General features: G+C 45.9%; 1 protein-coding gene across 8 annotated transcripts in view; it reads right to left on the bottom strand.

Annotated features, from left to right (window-relative positions):
• Positions 1-21,109, bottom strand: part of LOC115085788 (protein brambleberry-like) — a 36,444-nt gene that overhangs the window by 2,191 nt on the left and 13,144 nt on the right. For 7 of the 8 annotated variants that reach the window (XM_029592203.1, XM_029592201.1, XM_029592204.1 and 4 more), the window contains 9 exons: positions 17,494-17,679; positions 16,648-16,870; positions 15,657-15,773; positions 10,561-10,740; positions 10,135-10,341; positions 8,356-8,545; positions 7,032-7,096; positions 5,867-6,048; positions 4,107-4,207 (listed from right to left, as the gene is read on the bottom strand). In XM_029592203.1, the coding sequence (XP_029448063.1) occupies positions 4,107-4,207; positions 5,867-6,048; positions 7,032-7,096; positions 8,356-8,545; positions 10,135-10,341; positions 10,561-10,740; positions 15,657-15,773; positions 16,648-16,870; positions 17,494-17,679 (1,451 nt within the window). The remainder of the gene's footprint in view (positions 1-4,106; positions 4,208-5,866; positions 6,049-7,031; positions 7,097-8,355; positions 8,546-10,134; positions 10,342-10,560; positions 10,741-15,656; positions 15,774-16,647; positions 16,871-17,493; positions 17,680-21,109) is intronic. The other variant, XM_029592205.1, reaches the window with a different exon arrangement.

The following is a 21,109-nucleotide window of genomic DNA, read 5'->3' as shown; positions in this document are numbered from 1 at the left end:
CTGTTATTTAAGGACAGCAGAGAGCCTGCATCTCTTATTGGGAGATATTTATGGGACTTGTAAATTGCTCATTTGCATGTCATCTTTTTTATGAATGTTTAAAAAAACAAACAAACCTCTTGCTGAAATAGAAATCTTTCCGATATTAACTCTCTTTTTTCCCCATAGGCATGCCAAGTTCTTCTCTCTTGAGTTATTCCATAGGGGTGTGCAAGCCATGCATCCTATCTCAAGCTGGCACCCTGTGTTGCACATACAGGGGTGGATTTTAAATGGCCCGCGTGCAGGGCCGGCGCGCGTAAGTCCCGGGGTGTTCCCGAAACGACGTGGCGTTTCAGGGGCGTGGCGCTGGCCCAGGGGCGTGGTCGAGGCCTTCGGACCAGCCCCCGGGACCAGAGGACGGAGCGGGGCTGCTGGCTAACACACACAAAGTTACGCCTGCTGAAAGCAGGCGTAACTTTGCCGACAAAGGTAGGGGGAGGGCGAAGAAAAGTTCCCTCCGAGGCCGCTCCGAAATCGGAGCGGCCTCGGAGGGCACAGGCAGGCTGCGCTCGGCGCGCGCAGGTTGCACAAATGTGCACCCCCTTGCACGCGCCGACCCCGGATTTTATAAGATACGTGCGGCTACGCACGTATCTTATAAAATCCAGCGTACTTTTGTTTGCGCCTGGTGCGCGAAGTACGCGATCGCATAGTTTTTAAAGATCTACCCCACAGTGTAGAAGCACCGTATCTCTGCCATAAAGCAGACACCTTGGTGGCACTATGGAGAACCAGTCCTGCCCTCACCCCGATGCCCCGGTCAGAAACGAGACATCCTCTCTTTTCCAAGGCAACTTGTGTTTCAAGATCCTATCCCAGTGGCATACCGAGGGTCTCCAGCGCCAATGCATTTGTGTGCCACTCCAGCATCTCCCCCCAGCCTTCTTGTACTAATGCTTAAGATTACAGAAAATCAGTGGCGTCTCTAGACAGAAGAATTTGGAAGGGGGAACCAAAATGGCATTTCCTCATCACACCCATCTCCATCACATGGCCCCCTGCTATAAAATTGGCTATAATAAAAAGCCTTATTAAAGAAAGTCCAAAGGGTCTTCTGCGTAATTAAAAAAAAAACCTGGCAAATTTTACACTTCTAGTAAAATTTAAAATTATCTGATAACTTCATTCAACTAATTCTCTATGGCTATGAGAGTGAAGTCTGGAATGAATACAGGAAGGAAAACAATGTCAATATAAATCCACACCTCACTGCTATGTCCTTCTGTCTTTTCCTCACTCTGCTTGGCTGACCACACACACACAAAGACAAACTTTATTTTATACCTAATTTAAAAAGTTCATTAGCAAAATTGATCCCCTGCTCCTCAATGGCTCTGGTCAAGGATTATACCCCAAGTTCTGATTCCAAGAACTACCATCTGGGAATCCTCCTCTCTCTCAATCAACAAGCTCCTAACCAATATACATCTTGCTCTCAACACCGCAAAAACTGAACTTATGCTCATTTCACCACAAAATCACCCCAACATCCTCCCCCTGAACTATTCGCTTCCACCCTCAATTTTGTTCTCTCAACAGGTACTAGATCTAGGTGTCACTAGACAATCAAATCAACCTAAACAAATTCATTAGTTCAACATTGAAAAGAGTGTTTCTTCAAAATACACACCCTAAAAAAACCCCAAAAAACAAACCAAAACCCCATCTCCATCTCTCTGACTTTCGCATGGTACTAGAAACAACTATTTTTCAAAATCGGATTACCGCAACTCACTTCTCCTAGGCTTACCCCAAAACACCATCCACCCACTTCAAATTCTGCAAAACACTGCTGCCCGTATCCTCACTAAACACCCGCAGAAATGAGCATATATCTCCCGTCCTAAAGGAATTACACTGGCTCCCAATCGCATCCCGTATCCAATACATGACCCTCTCCTCTATCATACATAAAGCACTACATAACCCCAACATGAAATGGTTCAATGACTCTACTATTCCACTCTACCTCTAGACTGACCAAAGATCAATACTTTAGCACTTTAATAAAATAAATAGTAGCTCATAAAGTGTTTTGAAGCAAGTGACAATAAATGATTATACAAGAATTGCTCTAAAGGCTGAAAACTGCCTGCGGCCCATTGCGTGGCGAGAGACAGCAGATTATAATTACTGGAGCATGTGCTTATGATATTGTTGCTTGCTGGGTAAGAATTATTGGTAAAATTGGATTATATCCGATTTCCCTCTCTTTCTGTGTTTGTGGTGTGATTGATACAAGAGGTGGTTGCTTCTATTTGTGTGATAATATTAAAGATAACTACACAGACAGCGGACCCAATACAACTGATGAGAAACTCAAGAGTTCAGTCAAAGGCAGACGACTGCAGCCACAAAATGAAGTTGTAACTGCCAGTAGATAGCAGAAACCAGCAGCAGGAGGAAAAAGGAAGCAAGGTGAAGAGAGCAATGCTTCCAAGAGCCTGCAGAGGTTCCAGGAGAGCTGCAAGGTTGTCCAGAGCCAGTTCCCAAACTCAACTTTCAGCAGGAAGTAGGATCTCCAAGAGGCAAAAGACCAAACAGGAAGAAGTAAAAATCACAGACTGAAAGAAGGGGAGCAAACAAACAGGAACAGATGCAATCAGAAGCTTAGCAACATTTAAACAACCAATAAGGAGATTTAGTTCTACAACATGTAGAGAGCCTAAGCAACGACTAACACTCTATACATTCAAATATGCTGCAGCGGCAGAACATCGTCCTTTATCACTCAGCACACCATCAAGCTGTGGAATCAGATTGCCAAAGTACTTTCTATGATGTTTTAAATCGGTGTGGTTTTTAGTTTCATGGAGTGCCCGCTTATTTAAATATTTGAAACCGCCCTTAAATTACCCGCCCTCCCCACTTATGATTTTATAAGACTTCTGTCATGTCTCCTCTCAGCTGTGGCCTTGGGGGGTGGTTTCTACCTCTGCTGGGACAGCAGGGTATATGGGGTAGTTTTTAATATTTCCTCTGTTGTCTTGAAAGCTCTCTCCAGCTTGGCTTTCAGAACACCTATCATTAAATCCTCCATCATGACCTGGTTACCATCTGAACTTTTCTGGTTTCTTTAGAAAAAAAAATTCTCAGCTTTAATGGTCATTACCTCTGGTATTCATGTGAAAATTCAGGCTGAGGAAACTGTCTTGGAGGGTCAGTCTGAGAAAACTGAGAATTTGGAGCAGTGTACGAGTCATGGGTCCTTAGTATAATAGATAAGGCTGCAATGCAAGGTAGAGTGACCAGCTGACCGGTTTTGAAGCGGACAGCCTGGTTTCACAGCTTGTTGTAAAACCCGGTCAGCATTGAGCCAGCCTAATAGCCAATCAGCAGTGGAAGCACGTGGCTTTACTAGCGTAAAACTGATCAGCTGCCTTCCGTTTGCTTTGTTTATTTGTTTAAAGTTTTTTTATACACCATCTTAGCAAATGAATTTGAACAAAAACGGTTCACAACATGGATCATAAAAATCGTTGTTGCGTTGATGCAGGTGAGAAGAGAGGAGAGGCCAAATACCCTGCCCTATGCACGCGCATTTTCCATCTTTTCCTCCTCTCACAATCCAGCATGACCTCCGCCGCCAGCCTGCTGCAGCCCCGTTCCTTTATTCACCAACCCCGCCGCAGGCCGCCTCCTCCTTCCCTAAGCGGTGGCTTGCCTGAGCTTTATTGCGATGGCTCCAGAAACTCCGGCAATTGGAACACAAAGCCCAGCTATACAGCCCCACCTGCGATGCTCCCGAGCCAGTCATCCAAACAAACCCCACCACCACCACCAGGAGGTTATGCCATGAAGCTGTTAAGTGGGTAGACGTGGGAGAAACAATTAGTATTTCTTCATGGAAAGGGTGGTGGATACATGGAGTGGCCTCCAGTGCACGTGGAGGACAGAAGAGAATGCAAGAAGGCCTGGGATAACATGGGGGGGTGGATCCAGAGATTAACTGGGGCCTATGGCATTCATCAGGAAGGAAGTTGGGCCTTATCCGCCGTCATGTCCTATGGCTCTCCACAGTACCCTCTTTAGATGAGGACACAGGAGCAGAAGTCTGTACTCACAGGTTGCTGGCCATGGAACGGTTAGGGCTGAAGGTCTTGCACACTGAAAACGCGTCAAATACCATGCCCAGGTGCTGCTGGGGGACTACGTCCAACGTGGTCTGCGGTGGAAGGAACACACAGATTAATTATTAGTGCGGGCATGCTGAATAAACCAGGCCTGGCCAGAGCAAAATAAGAGCACCAGACCCTCAGGGCTGTCGCTGGACGGATAACAGCAGCCCTAACCTGTTCTCTTCCCCTGCCAGTCACCCGGAACCCCTCTTTATAAGGCTGATTTTTGGCAGTGAACAAGGGTTTTAGGACGAGTCCTGAAGTTTGTAGCCCGGAAACATTCACTCTGATTTTGCTGCCTGCAGCTCACGTATAAGTGGCAGCAGTTCCGACGTGGATTCTCGTGTCCCTTTCATTAAAAGGGAAAAAGGATTTCATGGGACAATAAGCGTCCTCGACCACGGAGGGATGTTTCCCACCTCGTGGCCAGGGCTCTAAAGGGCAAGAGAGGTCTCTCTCGCACCACAGCGAGAAGCAGAAAGGTGCGCCACACAGGAAACGATGGGGCTGGCCCCGTGGTTCAGAAGTGTGTTTTCCACTGAGGCCAAATGAAGCCAGGAGCATCGAGGGAGGGCGACTGCTGCTATGGGGGTAGAAGAGCAACACAGAGATCATCTTGGGGGGGGGGGGGGGGGGGGGGAAACAGGCTGGTGAGTTCCCAGTGCCACCCAGGTGATAAGATCTGCCCAACTCTGCAGGCCATAAGAATAAATGCTGAAACATTTCAAACTAAAAAAAAAAAAAACACACACACATCAGTCTTAAAAATTAACCCATTAAGCCACCATTATAGAACTGCGTGATTAACATGGAGTACCATGGCAGCTTCCTCCTGCGGGAAACTATTCACAATCTCTGCTTTTTAACTCCTCACCCAGCTCAGCCATCGCAGAGACCATCCTCGGGCCAGGGGCCACAGACCCTCGCTCCTTCTGGAACCCAGGACGCATGCGTAGTTGCACAGCGACACCTAGTGGCCAGTCCTATCGATGGCTGAGACTGCCTGCCCCCTCCTCCCTCCCCCCCCCCCATGGGGTTGTGAACGCCACCTCTGCAGCAGTCCCAGCCAGCACGAGGAGCACATCGAGTACTTCTAAAGATTTAATTATTTATTTATAACTTTTTTTTATACCGAAGTTCAGGTAACAGAATTACTTTATCACTCCGGTTTACATTACAACAAATAGAAAACAATGACAACATGTGTCTTACAATGAACAAGGGAGTGATCAACTTGGATAACACAACATAACTAGGAACAGTAGCAGCATGCACTATTAGAGCAAGACTAGGTCATGGGGAGGGAGAAATTTCTTATTGATGAGTAAAAACAAGAGCATAGATTCTGGATGTCAAAGGTATGAAAACAGTCTATGGGAGCTGTGGGAGACTAAGTAAGTTAAGGGAATGCTTGACCAAATAGCCATGTCTTGAGTCTTTTTTTGAACATGTTGGGGCAGTGTATCATGTACCTGCGAGGAAGACAAAACGTTGGTCAAACGCAGATCAGAACACAGGATTCCCATCCCCAGCAGTCTACTTCCTCCCATGAAAGGCTGAGATCCTGCAGCCCTGCGGACTGGGTCCATTTGCTTCAGATCGTTCCCCACTACTCTACCACCACACAATATGCTCGGAGCCCCTCAGAGCTGGTTAGGGATCGGCATCTCTCGGTCCCTTCGCAAAGGGGCAGCCCAGACACCCACCTGCCGCTCCGACACCTGGTGCCTGGTGCAGTCAGTCATACTGATCAGTCTCCGTTTCAGAACGGACGTCGACGAGCCCAGTGTTCCCATCAGATCACGTTGCCCCTTCCAAGCCACAAGAGAGAGCGGTGGCGCCAGGAGAGAATTGGCCTTCAGCGGGGACTCATCCTCCAGGTCAGAATCTGCAACGGGTGATGGAGAGAAAGAAATCAGACTAAAGAAATCCTGCTTCTGATCCCCTGAATGCACCCTCCCCACTCACGAGTCTTTCACATGCAGATAACTTCACTGGCACGGACATTTTACATGTGTTTTACAGCCACTACAGAATATGGGGTCAAATTTTCTACAGATAACTGCAAAACACGGGATGCATATTCTTGTAAACATGCCTAAAATAAGCCAATTTTCAAACAAATTAAGCATGATAGCAGCATGCCTATAACACATGTACCTGCAGTTCCCACACATGCTTCTGACACACTCACAGAAACACGTTTGGTTTATGCAGGCAGAAATCCAACCAACCTCATTAACACTTTTTATCCATGTACCCAAGTGTCTGAAAAACAAACATACTCCTGGTTTTCAGGCTAGCTCCTTGTCCCCGAATTAAAACTGGATCACGGGTCCACGAGAAAGATGACCAGAAATTAGACTCCCTATATTTGAAGTGGCAAAACCGATCCAGGAACTACTTTGAGCAGGTACAGAATTCAGTAGGGCCAGAAGCCAACACGCATCCACACGCAGCTGCTGCCCAGTAAAGCCCACCCCCAGTACGTTAAAGGGGACCTTCAGCCGCACAATTCAAGCTGGACTACGGAGGAGCCGGGAAAGCATTTCAAGTTGATATGGCGCCAACTTAGGCCAAAGGCAGCTTCCGAGTTCCCCCTGCTGCAACCATTGTGCGCCTCTTAACAGAGCTGTCATGTCACCATGCTCCCCCCCCACCAATCCCTCCAACCGGCTTTCCATCACTGCTCCATAGGATGGATTCCCCCCCCAATGGGAACAGGAAGATTACGCAAGGGCAGCAAGTGCCTGAGTTACTTGGGTCTAAACGCCAATGTCCAGTCATTGGAATTCCAGGCAAGAGTTTCCCAGCAACCTGCCAGGACACTCATTGCATCCTCTCCCCCTGCCTACATCTGGTCTCTCTCACCAGGCAAGCAGTCTGTGCTTTCCAGCTTCTGCAGCTCTTCTTTCAATAAATTCATGTCAAACTTTCTGGAAGAGAAAAGAAGATTCGTTGGAGGTTTCAGATGCTCTGCGATCCTGCATCTCTACCAAGCCTGGGAGTATTGTCTCCCTTTCATCTTGGGTGGGGGTGGGGAGTTCTTTGAATTCCTCTCCCTTCCTCTTAGATTAGATGGGGGCAGCAGGGGTGTGGTGGTCACAACATATTCCTGTTTCTCATGGGTGGTCTCCCTCTTTATTTATTTATTTTATTTATTTATTTTTAATTTTTATAGACCGAAGTTCTTGTAGGAACTACAAATCAATCCGGTTTACATACAACTTTTAAATGCCCAAAAAGAGTAGTGGGCTTTACATAGAACAGTTGAACAATAAAACAGGTAACAATAGAACTAACAATAAATTATGGAACAAATAGAATAGATAACCAATTAAACATAGTAATGTAGTAATAAATATTATATAGAAAAAAAAAAAAAAAAAAAATTTAAAAGAGATAGAGTAAATGGAGTGTGAGTAAAGTATAAATACAAAGATGAAAGAGCTCAAAAATTAAGGTACAGTTGAAAAAAATTGTAATAGGAAAAAACAGTGAGATAACCCATGATTTGGGTTAAAAGACTTGATTAGGTAGCATTAGATATCTGGGAAGGCTTGACGGAAAAGCCATGTTTTTAGCTTTTTTTTGAACTCCTGATGACTTGGTTCTAGTCTTAGATCTGGGGGGAGCGCATTCCATTGGTGGGGGCCTCCTGAAGATAGTGCTCTTTTGCTCAGTGATGATTTTACCTGAGGGGCTTGCAATGTGCCTTTGTATGCGCTTCTAATTGGTCTGGATGAAGTATGAGGTTGGAGTTGGGTGCTTAATATGATCGGAGCAAGATTGTATGTTGCTTTGTGAATAATTGTGAGCACTTTATAGAGGATCCTGTGGTTAATAGGAAGCCAATGTAGGTTACGAAGGATTGGAGTGATGTGATCTCTTTTATTAGAGTTTGTGAGGATTCTGGCAGCGGCGTTTTGAACCATTTGTAAGGGTTTGATGGTATTTGAGGGTAGACCGAGAAGGAGGGAGTTGCAATAATCGAGCTTAGATAGTATGATGGATTGGAGTACTAGCCGGAAGTCAGAGAAGTGAAGGAGGGGTTTTAGCTTTCTGAGGACTTGCAGTTTGTAAAAGCAGTCCTTTGTGGTATTGTTTACAAACTTTTTTAGGTATAACACAAGTATCCTCTTGTGTTATACATTCCTTCCTGGGTTGAGATAAGGGGAAAGAGTGGTGGATCTACCTCTTGGATTGGTGGTAGGGGGAGATTTTTTCCTCCTCCCTCTCAGGAGTGGAAGAGCAGTAGTATTTGTCTTGTGCCTTCTGTTTAGTAGAAACAGCGACAGGAACATTCAGAATGGGGGATAGCTCTGCGACGACTTTGACACTCCTCTTCTTGATATTACGGAGAAGAGACAGCAACATCCAGTTACCTAGGTATGGAAAAAGACAAGTCATTAGAAGAACACCTGCTCTGGTGTAATTCTGGAAGCACAGTCCTACTTCTGAATCGCCTCGCTGGCTGCAGAGAGTCTTCCAAGCCTGCTCTAGTGCAGCTTAGGAGTTTCAGCCAGGGATCTCCGCTGATAGAACCAGTGACCACTTTCTTCCATAATCAGTGACCCCACCACTGAGCTAAAGCAACTCCCAAGCTCAGCCAGTGGGTCTCCGTTTTGCCATTCATTCCCCTCCCTTCCCTATATCAGTTCGCTCAGTTTGAAGAAAAAAAAAAAAAAAAAGGGATGATCATGGTTCAGATGCCTTCAAGAACTTCAACGTTACTGTCACTATTTCCGACCTGTCTCCAGGGGGCAGGTTTCCCATTGCATACTAGCTTCCTACATACAGATGACCACGTATTTCTGAACACAAGGAAAAGCAGACTCCGTGCTGGATTTTGCACTTTGTTTTCAGAGCAACCAAGAAACTCCTAGAATGCTCAAGCCAGGATGGACGGACTAGTCCAATGATCCAGGCCCAGCGGATCATCCAGTTACCATAGCTGGCCTCGCCATGTAGTCACACAAGGGCACAGTACCGAGCAGTGATGGAGAGCCTGCTCCTGTCCCAGCACATCATCTCACGCCATTCTCTCCATGAGGAAGTACTTCATATGCACCTTAATTATGCTTCTAATTTGTCCTTCTCGCTATGTTTTAGGGACATGCAAAAGAAGTGCGCCAGGCTGAACCATCTCCCTTGGTGCCACCCACCCTGGGAAGCAACGATGCATATTCTAAAACTAAAAACACAAGCTTGCAGGGATCCTCACTCTTGCCTACTCCTGTGTCTCAGTTTGCGCGGGTAAAACTCAGGTGGCTTCTGACAGGCAGCCACCTTCCCTTTGGCTCCCAGCTGAGAAAGAGGCATCTGGAAGAGACATGCAGTCATCACTCTGGACTAGGACCCTCAGCCACCTCCATGGACTGGATGGAAACCTCCCGTGGGCCAGTCAGACTGCGGGCTGCAAGTTTGACCACCTCTGCTGCTCCAACAGGTGGTGGGTCAAGAGGCATCTGAAGAAACATGGGCCTTGTGTTATCAGGACAAGCTGAAGTCTCGTGATTAGAATCAAGAAGTCAAGAGTTCTAATCCCAGCTCTCTCACTGCTTGCCTGTGTGGTCTTGCAACAGTCATTTTCTCTTTTTGAGCACCATGTAACCCACTTGGAATAAGGCTATAAAGAAATCAGAACAAAACCATCATACGATTTCCTTGAGTAGCGGTGCATACGCTGCATTTATTTGAAAGAACGATTATATACTGGAGATGGGGGCAGGACACACCTGGCATGTAATAGAAAAGAAATATTCCTCTTCCTCACCTTGCAGGTCGTATTTGGACCCCAAATAAAAATGACCAGATGTATTCTGGTCCTTATCTGTTTCTTACTGTCACCAACTGCTACGATATTTCTGTACTACAAGTCCCAGCATGCATGCAGGCTGCCCATGAAGCTCATTGGAGCCTCGTTGTGCCAGGAAGCCCCTTGTTGGCTTATAAAAGAGAAGCAACTACTCACCGGTGACCAGACAAACCAGGAGAACGGTGAGACCCCGAAAGCTCAGGGAGGCAGCATGGTTGAGCTCCGACAGGGCATTCATGACCACTAAGAGAAGGAAGAGCACGCGAGAGAAGCCAGGGGTCTGCAGGAAGGTCATGAGCAGAGCCAGCAGCAGGAAGTATCCGCCATGCAGGACGCAGGTATAGATGGCACTCAGATTCATCCCTGGGAAAAAAAAAACAAAAAACTGGCGAGAGGTTGCCAGAAAGCTCCAGTAGCACAGGGTCAAGAGGGGGGAAGCTGGGGGCTAAATCCAAAACAAGAACCTCTCCCCCCCCCTCCTCATATATATTGCTCTAACACATTACAGGGATGGCGGGGGCTCCTGCTCCACCCTCCGCATGCAATCCTTCCACCTCCTCCTTTCCTCCTCCCCCCCATCACCTGCCCAGCCGAGAAAGCCCTGGATGTGCCCGAGTTGCAACTCCACGCTGCTCTGCAGGCGGTCCATGGCATACAGCACCAGCGCCAAGCTCTGGTTCATTCTCTGCAGCTTCCCCATCAGCGCCTCATAGTACTGGGCCGTCTGGTTCTGGTAGGCCAGGAAGAGAGCCAGGTTGGACTCTGCGGAGACAAGATGTGAGCTTTTCAGTGCACCCAGCAGAGTCCCTTCTCCTCTCACGTGGAAGGCCACGTTTGATGTCTTTAACGCTCCCCCCCCCCCCCCCTCTTCTTTCCTGTGGTAATCACAGGCTTTGATGGCTCCGAAACATGTTTAACCGAGGTCTAATTTTTCGTTATCTCCTACTCCTCAATGCTGTCGAGCGTTGGCATGCTCTGTGGGGTAGTGCTAGTACCATACTCAACTGCCACAAGCAGAGGAGGCCTTAAAAATCAGGAAGGCTCTGAACTGTTTCAGCTATCAAACAGGCTTCCTAGGTTCTTCCTGGAAAGAGGCAGATTTAAACAAGTAGGGAAGGCATGCGAGAGGCAGGGCTCTCCAGCACCGATCTGTAGAAAGGGGTGCTGGGAGATGTGGCATATATGGATAGAGGGAGTGTGCGCGAGTGAGAGAGTGGAGTGTGCGCGCGTTGGGGGTCAGGACCATTGCTGACTTAAAGGGCATCTCAGGTGGTTGGATTTGAGGGGGTGGGGTATGCCCCTTTATGGTGTTATGACAGACTAAAAAGGAGTTTCCCCTCTGATGTCACAGGTGGTCCAGGACAGGATAGAGGCGAGTAGGCCCCTTCCTATGAGCGTTACACAGGAACAGCCATGCAGTAGTTGTGAAAGCAGCTTACGTGGCAGCACGCCCAACTTGCCCATTCGTGACAGCCTTGGTTTGGGATATGGATGAGGTAGAGTGTGTGTGTGTGTGTGGCAGGGGAGTATATATGGAGAGGCATGTGAGGATACATGAGTAGGCCCGGTGTGTAAGGCATGATAGGTTTGTATATGGAGGAGGTTTGTGTGGGTTGGACATGTGGAAGTGCGAGTTGGTGAATGTAAACATGGAACTTTTCAAAGCCACCTAACACCACACTTTTAAACACATTTTAGTGTCATCATTCAACTGCTTCATTTTATTTTTAAGAACCTAAGATTTGTTATTCTGGATCACACCAAACTACTAGCGAGCCCAGTATCCTGTTTCCAACAGTGGCCAATACAGGTCACAAGTACCTGGCAGGATCCCAAAAGGTCAACAGATTTAATGCTGCTTATCCCAGGGATAAGCAATGGATTTCTCAAAGTCCACCTTAGCAATAGTTTAAGGACTTTTCCTCCAGGAACTTGGCCAAAACTTTTTTTTAAACCCAGCTACACTAACATCTTTCACCACATCCTCTGGCAACAAATTCCAGTTATGCATGCAGTAAAAAAAAAAAAAAAAAAAAAAAAAAAAAGTCTATAAGTCTTAAAGAATTATCTTGTAATTTCATTATGTACCCCTTAGTCTTTATTCTTTCAAAAAGTACATTCTAATTTGCATTTACCCATTTCACTCCACTTATTATATAGATCTCTATCAGATCTCCCCTCATTTGTCTCTTTTCCAAGCTAAAGAGCCCTAACCTCTTTAGCCTTTCCTTTTAGGGGAATTGTTTCATCCCCTTCTCTGTATCTTTTCCAATTCTGATATATCTTTTTTGAGCTGCATAGACCAGAAGTGCACACAATACTCATGGTGTGATCACACTATGGAGCAATACTGAAGGAAGATGATATTAACCATTTTATTCTCCTTTTGACCATCACTGCACACCGAGCAGACTGGTGAAGAAAGATTTGAGGAATGGAGTTGACCACTGACGTTTTAGAGGTCAGGGCAAAAAGCCAGTTGAAAAAAAAAACTAAACAAGAGCAGTGCCATAGAAGAAAAAGAGCAAGGCTGGCCTTAGAAGACAGGAGGAATGGGACCTAGGGGAAGGTAGGTTCTCTTAAGCAATTATGCGATATCTTCAAATAATAGAGGAGTCTGTGAAGGAACGTTTGGAAGGGGAGAAAGGAGAAGATAAGAATAAGAGGATGAGACATTATACCAGATCTTTGATATTTTGTCTTCAAAGAAGGATGCAAACACCAAACTCAAAGTACTCGAATAATATAGAAGAGGGAACTGGGTTTCCAGTTTCTTTGGTGACGAGATGCATGGAATTTAAAAATGTTTGTTTTCTTACTTCTGGGACCTAAGAGCTGGGTATCAAGTCACTTTTTTTCCTAATGTTTGCTTGTTCAGAGACATGGTTGAGCTCCCCAGTATGTTATGAGGACAGAGGAGCATGGACGACACTGGTTGAAGTGCTCTTGACAGGAGAGAGATTTTAATGTGTCAACAGAAGCCAAGACAAGATACTGTAGGAATTGGAGAATACAGCGTCTAAATCAGTGGTTCCCAACCCTGTCCTGGGGACCCCCCAGCCAGTCGGGTTTTCAGGATATCCACAATAAACATGCATGAGAAAAATTTTGCATGTTATGGAGGCAGTGCATGCAAATTCTCTCTTATGCATATTCATTATGGATATCCTGAAAACCAAACTGGCTTGGGGGGGGGGGGGGGGGTCCCAGGACAGGGTTGGGAACCACTGGTCTATTAAGTTGCAGACCTCAAGACCAAGCCAGATGTTAAGAATGGCGAGTTAATGATTTCTTTCTAGGAGATTGCACAAGGAGAGGAAGCAACTGAAGATTAAGGAGTGGACAGAAAGCGGGGAGGAGAAGCAGAAGAGATGCCAAGAATAAATTGATGCGTATGACCTCGGGAATGATTGGGCGAATAGATGGGTGAATTACCATCATCTTTTTCCTTCTCATGGTGCCTAACGATCCAAGGAGGGGTCTAAAACTAGAGGATTGACCGTATGGATACTGAGTAAACAAAGCAATCTGAGAAAAATCTGAAAATAGGGATAGGACAGCGGGCAATAGGAAGAGGGGCTGAAACTGGATAATTCACAGCAAGCTGTCTAGCACTCTAAGAGATAGGAGTGGCGGGGAAAGCAGATATTTCAGAAATACACACACACACACACAAAATCAGAAGTAAGAGTGCTACCAAAAGGGGAGAGAGAGAACCCAAACTAGAGCCAACCATATTGGAACAGGTAAATAGGGGATGGCGATTGCAATTTCAAATACTAGAACGAGGGGACATTCTAGGGCTACAAAATTTGTCAAAAAATAACCAGCAGATTAAAAAACAAAGATTTAAAGTCTGAGAAAGTACTTTTTCCTTTCAGTGCCCAAGCTATGGAATTTGTTGCCAGAGGATATGATCAAGGGGACTAACCTAGCAGGGTTAAGAGGTTTGGACCAGTTCCTGGTGAAAAAGTCCAAAATGTGTTAGCCAGGTAGACTTGGCAAAGCCAGCACTTATCCCCTGAAGTGAATAACTAGAAATAGATTTTTTTTTTGGGGGTGGAAATCTGGTAGGTACTCGTGACCTGAACTGGCCCACAGTTGGAGACAGGATGCTAGGCTCAATGCATCTTGGTCTGACTCAGCATCGTATCTCTTATGGTTTTAAATGGCTTCAAAGTCCTCTAAAAATAGCATTTCTGGGCCGGCCCTGTACCTCAGGCTGAGAGCTGCACCATAGACACTGGTTCGAGTCTGACGTTCTGTGGTGCCAGAAGGACTCAGGTACTCAAATCTAGCCTAGGTATCAACTCATGGTGGCTGTGGTAAGAATCTGTTTTATAAGCTGAACAAGGTAGGTATTCTTTGCCTATTTACATTTAATAATAGGCCCAGTGACATACATAACCAGAATTCTTTTAAAGTCCCAGCATCACATTTGATGATACTCAGGTACAAACTTAGACTGTGAGCCTTCTGGGGATAGGGAAATACCTACAGTACCTGAATGCAATCCACTTTGAAGTGCCAAAAAAGCACTTCAAATATAAAAATCTTTATCAAAATGCGCTAAGGCTTTTTCACATATCATATGGTGCGATGAAAATAGGAGGAGTTAGGTGGGAGAGAGAGAGAGGAGAGAGGGACTCAGCATCAAGCTAGGTTGAGAGAACATTGCCCAAATCTCATCTTTGGGAGTTTCCTCACTCCGAGGGTCATCAAATCTTCACAAGAGAGCAGTGTTCTGTTCGTACATCTAACATTGAATGTCAAAGGGGCCCCTAACCCCCTACACTGATACCTAATCCTCACCTCGAGTTACTAGGTGGGCCTACCATAGGTATACAAATACCTATCTAGGGAGAGGACATTCTGGCCAGGCTCTCAGTCTCTCTCTCCCAGTGGTTGTCTGTGGGAAATACAACAGGTTTGGCTCCTATCGCAAAGTCTGATAATGTTATCACAATTTGCATTAAGTTCTTCGCATAGGTAACTACCGCAAACTGCGATAACATGATTATTTGCATAAACCACACCCCATTTGCTATTGCATGCGATACTTACCACATTTTGATAAATCCAGGCCTAAATTAGGTAAAAAAAAAAAAAAAAAAAAAAGAGAACCCCCAACAACTAAAAAATCCTCCATTCAACCCCAACTAAAATCACCAAAATTTAAACCTTCTCAGTCATGGGCTTGCTCTCTTAGCTCAAAGCTTAATTTGTTTTTCGTGTCCTGTCTGTCTCAGCTTGATTGTAAGCTCCAAGAAGTAGGGATTGTCCATTGTGTGTCCCCCTGTACAGCACTGCATACATCTGCTGTGCATTATACAAAGTGATCTGATTATTAAATTAGGAAAAACAAATTATGCCATGAAGGGGACACACTCAAGCCAGGGAGGGAAGAGGATTACCACCACCACCACCACCACCGTTGTGACTCCTGCCAGGCACAGAATACCACTGAGGGATAATCTTAGAGGTAAATGTTTCACAAGCAAGGGTGAAACAGAGAAACGGTTAAATATCGCATCTCCCTGCATGAGTAGCTAGAGTCTACGCAGGTCAGAAGGAGTTATCTTGTCACCAGGAACTCACCCAACCTCTAACAGTAAAGGATGGAGCCTATTATTGCCCAACGAAAGAGCAACCTACAATACCACAAATGGCAGAGTTACCCATTTTAGAATAAACTTCCTGGGCTCGGGCTTGGACCTCCGTCAGGTCTGCCAAGATGACCTGGTGTCCCTCCTGCAGCTGGGTGTCCCGGTCCAGCAAGTGAGCGTTCACATTCTCTGTGCAGGGAGAGGAGACAGGGGTCAAGCACAGCACGGCTAATGCACACAGAGTCCTCTTTACAAGCAACAACGCCATGGATCCCGGCCGGGGTGGAGATTCATTCCTTTGGTAGATGTTGCACATAAAGATTCCCAAATGCAACTCTTGGGTTTCCCCACCCAATCTCTCAACCCTCCTCCTGTCTCCATCCCAAGCATGGCCACCACACTGTTGGGCTCCCCATGCTTTCCTGGAGCCCTGATGAAGTCCTACCACTGCTGTATTGAATTACAACTGATGCTCAGTGCAGGTTATCCCAATTAAACTTCCTTTCCATCTTCTTGCCACTTTTTTTTTTTTTAATTTCCTCTACCATTTGTCATCTATTAATATAAAATACTTATGAAGGGGAGCTGCACCCTCCAGGGAGTGACATGTCCCATCCCCGACTCTGGGATTTACCAGCTTCTGTTCCAAAAGGATTTATCCACTGCTCCTCCCCATGCTGAATGGGCTATAGAAATGTTGCTGGGGGAATCACAATTTTCTATGTCCCCCACTCCCAAGTTCTGTGTCTATGGGATAAAACCTAGAGGAGCAGACCCTTAGAGTATGATTATTGCTACAGACATGAACCCACTCAGATATAAATGGCATTGAAGTGGGTTCAGTCTCATTTAGGTTAATTCCCTTTCTAGACCTCAGCCAGAGGGGACCCAATGACAACTGAGAAAGAGGAGGAAGTGAAACTGCATTTCTTCCTAGGAAAGCAGGAAAAAGGAAAAAAAAAAAAAAGCAGTTTCACTACACCGTCAGTTTTGCTCTTCCACATTGCACTGCAAAGTCACAGCACAAAGCGAGGCAACCCATCTTGTCTGAACGGCCTCTCACCCATTTTCTCACTGATGCCTTCGATGAGCTGGGCCAACAGTTTGTGGCCGCTGGCTATCAGGGCCTTCTCTTGGGCTAGCTGCTGCAGGTTGTCTGTGATGGAGGACTCCATCTGCGTCTGGCTGTCCTGCAGCTGGTCCTGCTGAAGCAGGAGCTCCTGCTGACTGCTCACCACCTTCTGCAGGGACTCTGCTGTCAGCTCCTTCAGTTCTTCCTGCCCCACCTGCAAGATTACACACAAATCCTAGCAAAGCGAGGTCCTTACACTAATCCAGGACCTCCCAAAGCTGGTTGGGTTTTCAGGATCTCTCTAATGAACATTATGCGTGAAATCTGCATGTCTCTCATGCACATTCGTTAGGGATATCCTGCACTAACCAACAAGAGAACATCAGGGACTTCCTTCCATTCCAGGATGTCTTGCATTATGCATAACCCAAAACAACAACGAATGGAAATCTCTCTGATCAGAGCAACAAGAAATCAGATCAAGGGAGGTAAAGCTATATTTCTTCCCCTCAAACACGTAGGGAATGAGGTGAATTGTTATAGTCTCCATAGTGTATTCTTACCAACTCATTGTAGAAAGGAAAATCCATCCCTGAATAATTTACATTAAAAAAAAAAAAAAAAAAAGAGCATGAGGAGAGGAACAGATTGGTCAATACCTACTCTATACATCCACAGGGAAGGAATGAGGTAAGTACGGCCACAACCACAACCAGCAATATCCTACTCAAACATAGCAGTCAAATGTTTTCAAAGGCAATCCTTTCCATAAAAGCCCTCTCATCATCGTACACACCACAAAATTAGAGCCCATCCCCCATCCCACCTTCACCTAACCTTGAGTAATTTCATGGCCTCCAACTGGCCGACGGCCGTGGACACCAGCGTGTTGACGGTGAGCTCAGTCCTGCGCCTGAAGTGCAGCTGCCGGGTGGCATAGCAGACGGAGTGGGCACGGTTACTGACAATGTGATAGGCGTTCCAGGTGTCGGGGTCCATCCCAGCAGTGCATTCTGCCAGTGTCTGTGCCAAGGGGGGAATCACAGGCTCAGTGGTCAGACATATGGAGGGGGGCGGGGGGAGAATAGAGGGAAGTCAACACCGGCCTGAAATTTTATCTGTCCTGTAGTAAAACTCAATATTCAGGCACCTTCAGCTTTCATCTTGTGCTGTGAAAGTTAAGGAGTCACAGACATGCCGAAAACCCAGCATCTGTGCTCATTGCAGTTTTAAAAAAAAAATGCTCTGTTTTTTAGCATCAGTAAAAATTGGCATACTCTGCAAGGTACATTTTTCAGCCCTTTGGGTAAATGACCAGTGTAAGTGAGCAGTAGCATTTGAACATGCTTTCTGCCCTCATTGCATCTCAACCAAGCATGTAGCATGGCTTTTAGATACAACCAGGAGTGCCCTGGCTGGTCACAAGAGCTCACACAGCCCAGCTGATCCCAAGGGGACACAGCAAGTCTCCCAACCCAGCCAGACTCCAGATGTGCTCAGAATCAGGACCATTCCAAGTACTGAAAGACCCAAAAATCTCATCATTTAGTGAACACCCTATTCATCATATCTGTGTGTAGACTGGAAGCTCTTCAGGGCAGGGACTGCTTCTTGTGTGTATTGTGCAGCACTACAAACATCTAGTAGCACTATAGAAACGATCAGAAACTGCAAGTACTAGGAGATTAAGTACACCGTGAGATATGGAGACAGAGGAACCAAATCATGTACCCCAGGGCTGCAGCTCTGTGCTCCACGCATACTATACTGCCTGCCAGATAAAGGAGCACCACTCACTTTTTGCTTATTAAAATGTCAATTTTGTGTAATCTTTATTAGCTGCTTCCCTGCAAGCCAATGTATTTTCCACCAAGAGCCTTCCTATTTAGCAGGAAATTAAAGCATAGCCTTCGTGCTGTTGGTGTAGTCCTGAGGCATAACTCTGCATGTGTACCCTGTAAGGTTTTTTCACCCAGGGATCACCCCCCTGAGAGAGAAGACTCTCTGGTTGTTTGATGAAAACTTCTCCCGGAGACAGAGAACTCTGGAATTGAGTGGTGTAGAGTCAAGTCAGCGGGGTCCCGCTTCCAATGACAATTGGGGATGGAGACTATGCCCAGGACCCATCTGAAGAGAGTACAGAGTAGGGATGTGCATTCGTTTCATACGTTTCCCATTACATGCCAATTAGATGTGCATTCGTTTCATATTACATGCTTGTATAGGAAACGGATGAAACAAATGCACATCCCTAGTATAGAGGAACATTATCTTTTCACAGTCAGAAGGTTACTTACCCCAGGACCCCTGATGTACCCTTCAAATATTAACTTTGTATGGAAGCTGAACTAGCTTCTATCCTAAACCCTTGCTACCAACAGGGCCACCACTACCCAGCAGACAAAATGGGCCCAGGAAGACAGAGGCAAGAAAGGTGAACCATGTACCACTTGACCCCCCCCTTCCATACACTTCACCCAGACTTGCTTGCATGCTCCTTGGGCTGGCCAGTACCTGCCCAGTCTGCCCACAAGGTGGAGGTGGTTACAGGAATTGCATAGCCAGCTGGGGAGGCTAAGCGACACGGGACTGAAGGAGGCTCTATAATGTGTCAGCAGCAGTCCATTCCGTAAACAAAAGTGAAATGGTTTAAGCTTTGTACCCAAGTATGAATAACGTGTGTAAACTGTCCCAGCTCTGGGAGGATTATTCTTCCAATGTTAAAAGATATCTTGCAAAAATAGCATTCTTAGAAACTAAAAATGCTTACGCCCCTGAGATATTTAATTCCAGGAGATAGGGACAGAAGGACAGTATGAAACCTCTCTCAACTACTGTAGCACAATTTGTATAGGCTTGCTGGATAAATCCGTGCGCCGCTGTTCAACATTTACTGTGCGTTCCCTCACACAGAGCGTACGGGCTCCAGCAAACAAGAGCTGCAGCGTTTTTTGCACGTTGCGCCCGTTTGTTGGACTGCACGGCTGCTCCAGCTTCGGACATCAAAAGGTTTCAGGAAGAGCATAGAGGCTCTGCTGCTCCTTAAGGAGGCATTGGGACGATGTACAGTCACATTTTAAATATTTATTGTTTATGGTATATGATATTTGTATGTTCTTATGTAACCCACATTAAACTCAAAATTTGTTGAAAGTTTGCAATATAAAAGTTTTTTTTAAATAAAAACACATTTTTTTAAAGTAATTTTTTTATTATTTTCTTTGACCCTGCTCAATTGCAGCGAGGGCTGGGATCTGGCACCATGAGCTTTCATTCACAACTATCTAGGGACCACCCCCCCATGAATCTAGTCTGGCCACCATTAAGAGTCCTGTGCCAGGGGGAGCAGTGGGCTCCCTGCAATCATGAGCACTGGATCCAGCCATTAAGCATCCCCCTTTAATGACCACCACAGTTTCCTATCCCTCCCACCTCCCCAAGTGGCTGTGAGCGCTACCACTGCAGCATTCCTAGCTGAACGCACAGCACCGCTACCGAGCTGGCCTGCGAAGTTATGCTTGGTGAAGCTGCTTGTTGCAGAATCCTCCTCCTCTTACGAGAGCTAGGTCAGTTTACACACAGTACAGATGCTTGGTTGTAGTGCTTAAACCATTTAGCACCCAACTTTTAGGAATATCCAAATAAATGGATTCTTCAATCCCAGCTAGCTCCAGCTGATCAGATTTATTTTTCTAGAAAAAATTCAACGCAACTGTACTTTTAAAGCTACCTGAGATCAAGAGCTATAGACCTAAGAGAGAAACCCCTGAGCCATTCAGGACCCTCCCCCTGCCCAATAGAATACATAAGGCTTTGCGAATATATCATTCTTCCCATTTCCTTACATGCCTTATAAATGCAGGGTTCCTTAGCCCCTACACCTTTTCATTTACTTCCCCAATCCTACCAGCATGCCAGGCCCCGCTCCTCCACTGTCAAGTCACATTTTCTAAAGGACACCCTAACGGCCTTGGTAAAATCTACACCACCACGCCTCTCGTCCCATCTTCATTCACTCTACTACAGGGGGTAGGTAACTCCGGTCTGGAGCGTCACAAACAGGTCTGGTTTTCAGGAATCAACAATGAATACGCAATAAGGTATATTTGCATACAGTGAAGGCAGGGCATGCATATATACCTTATTTATTGTTTTTATATACCGACATTCGATCGAGATCACATCGGTTCACATGTAACTAAAACAAATAAGGCATGAATTGCTTATTTTACATTAAAACAAGGTAACTGTTTGTAACATGGTAAAAGGAAGGGAAGAACAAGAGACTATATATATGGTATTTGAAGAGAACGAACAATAAGCTGAACATGTGGCTAACTAGGTAGGTAACTAGGCTAACTAGGTAGGTAACTAGGTACCTCATGCATATTCATTGTGGATTTCCTGAAAGCCAGACCCGTTTGTGGCCCTCTAAGACCGAAATTGCCTACCC

Source organism: Rhinatrema bivittatum, chromosome 2 (genome assembly GCF_901001135.1).
Source record: "Rhinatrema bivittatum chromosome 2, aRhiBiv1.1, whole genome shotgun sequence".
Classification (NCBI taxonomy): domain Eukaryota; kingdom Metazoa; phylum Chordata; class Amphibia; order Gymnophiona; family Rhinatrematidae; genus Rhinatrema; species Rhinatrema bivittatum.
This window is presented reverse-complemented; position numbering and strand designations above follow the sequence as displayed.